Genomic DNA, 2,338 nt, shown 5'->3' with positions numbered 1-2,338 from the left:
ATGCCTCTAGTTTATCCCCATTGCATATAATGATTGTTGATGGATGCAGATAGATACTGCTAACTGGTGTTTTTAGTAGAAATGGATGCTATATTTTGTCAAAAACTTTTCAGCATCTATTGATATAGTAATGTGATTTCTGACAGGTTTGTTATTGATATAGTTAATTATACTAACAGTTTTCCTAATATTGAACCAATCCTGCAATCCTGGGATAAATCCTGCTTGATCATAGTTTAGTATCCTAGTGATTACTTGCTATAATCTCTTTGCTAAGATTTTATTTAAGATTTTTGCATCCATATTCATTTGGGAGATAGGTCTTTAATTTTCTTTCTCTGTTTTGGCTCTTCTTTGTTTAGATATCATCACCAAAGTGTTGTCATAGAAAGAGTTAGGCAGAGTTCTGTCTTCACCTATTCTTCCAAAGAGTTTATATAGAATTGGATCCAGTTGTTCCTTAAATATTTGATAAAATTCACTTGTGAATCCATCTGGTCCTGGAGATTTTTTCTTAGGGAGTTCAATATTTCTTTTTCAGAGAAAAAGTTACTTAAGTATTTAATTTCCTCTTAATTTACCTTGGGCAACCTATATTTTTGTAAATATTCATCCATTTCACTTAGATTATCAAATTTATTGGCATAAAGTTGGGCAAAATAATTCTGAATTATTATTTTAATTTCCTCCTCATTGGTGGTGAGTTCATCTTTTTCATTTATGATACTAGCAATTTTGTTTTCTTCTTTCTTTTTTTAATCAAAATGATCAGAACTTTATCGATTTTATTGTTTTTTTTCATAAAACCAGCTCTTGCTTTTATTTATTAGTTCCATAGTTTTTTTTTTTTGCTTTCAACTTTAGTAATTTCTCCTTTAATTTTTAGAATTTCTAATTTGGTATTTAATCGGAGGGCTTTAGTTTGTTCTTTCTCTAATTGATTTAGTTGCATTTTTAATTCATTGACTTCCTCATTCTCTAATTTATTTATGCAACTATTTAAAGATATAATACATCCCCTGACAACTGCCTTGGCTGTTTCACATAAGTTTTGGAATATTGTCTCGTTATTGTAATTATGAAGAATGAAATCATTAATTCTTTCCATAATTTGTTATTTGATCCACTCATTCTTTAAAATGAGGTTATTTAGTTTCCAATTAGTTTTAGGCCTATCTCACCATGGCCCCTTATGGCATGTGATTTTTATTGCATTATGATTTGAGAAGGACATATATACTATTTCTCCCTTTCTGCATTTGATTATAAGTTCATGGTCAATTTTTGTGTAAGTGCCAAGTATTGCAGGAAAAAAAAATCATATTCTTTTCTATCTGCATTCAGCTTTTTCCAAAGGCCTATGAGGTCTAGGTTTTCTAACATTCTATTTACCTTCTTAACTTCCTTCTTGTTTATTTTATGGTTAGATTTATCTAATTCTGAGAGGGGGGGGGGGGTTAAGGTCTCCCACCAGTAGAGTATTGCTGTCTACATCTTCCTGTAATTCATTCAGCTTTTCTTCTAAGAATCTGGATGCTATACCACTTGGTGCATATATATTTAGTATTGAAATTGCTTTATTGTCTATGGTACCTTTTTTTTTCAAAAATTCAAGAAATCTTTTATTGGTTATTTTTTAAGTCATTTATGCCATGAATTCATAGGGGATTGGTTCCAACAGCTCAGCTTCCTTGCCATTGGTTCTCACAAAGTGTGCTTCTCTGGGTGGAGCAGGCTGACGTTTTAGTTGAATCCAAGTGCCTTTTTCTTTGGCTTCTTTCTTCTTCTAATCATTTTCCTTTACTCGCTTCAGGAAGCTATCTCTGCTCTTAGAATGCTTAATATGCTCAATATGCACATTAATTCTCTTGGCTAGAATCTTGCCCTTAACCTGTTTGTTTCCAACAATGCCTACAGCATGCTGTGTAACATTATAGACTCGTCCAGTCTTTCCAGTCTTGCCATGGTAACATTTGTGGGGCATTCCTTGCTGAACTGTGCCCATACTCTTGATATCTACAATATCACCTTTCTTGTATGTGCACACATATGTAGCCAGAGGGACGACACCATGTTTTCGAAAGGGCCTAGAAAACATGTATCGAGTCCCTCTCCTTTTTCCTTTTGTGTTTCTCATTTTGGCAACTCACTCAAACGCTCTTTCCCGAGCTTCCCTGGGGAGGAAATAGCAGGCCGCCGAGCGGGAGCCGCACGAGCCCCGTGTCCCTGGAATATGGCGGAGCCGGCGGAAAGGCTATGGTACCTTTTAAGAGGATATAGGTTTCTTCCTTATCACTTTTAATGAGATCTATTTTTATAGCTGCTTTGTCTGTGATAA

General features: G+C 34.3%; 1 protein-coding gene across 1 annotated transcript; it reads right to left on the bottom strand.

Annotated features, from left to right (window-relative positions):
- Positions 1 to 1,786: 1,786 nt before the first annotated feature.
- Positions 1,787 to 2,137, bottom strand: LOC141501289 (large ribosomal subunit protein eL21-like). Its single transcript, XM_074205192.1, has one exon. It carries the CDS (start codon positions 2,135 to 2,137, stop codon positions 1,787 to 1,789), a length of 351 nt encoding a protein of 116 aa, XP_074061293.1.
- Positions 2,138 to 2,338: the final 201 nt, after the last annotated feature.

The sequence above is a fragment of the Macrotis lagotis genome, chromosome 1, assembly GCF_037893015.1.
Source record: "Macrotis lagotis isolate mMagLag1 chromosome 1, bilby.v1.9.chrom.fasta, whole genome shotgun sequence".
Taxonomy (NCBI): Eukaryota; Metazoa; Chordata; class Mammalia; order Peramelemorphia; family Peramelidae; genus Macrotis; species Macrotis lagotis.
Note: the sequence above shows the minus strand (reverse complement) of the source record. Positions and strands in the feature narration are given on the sequence as shown.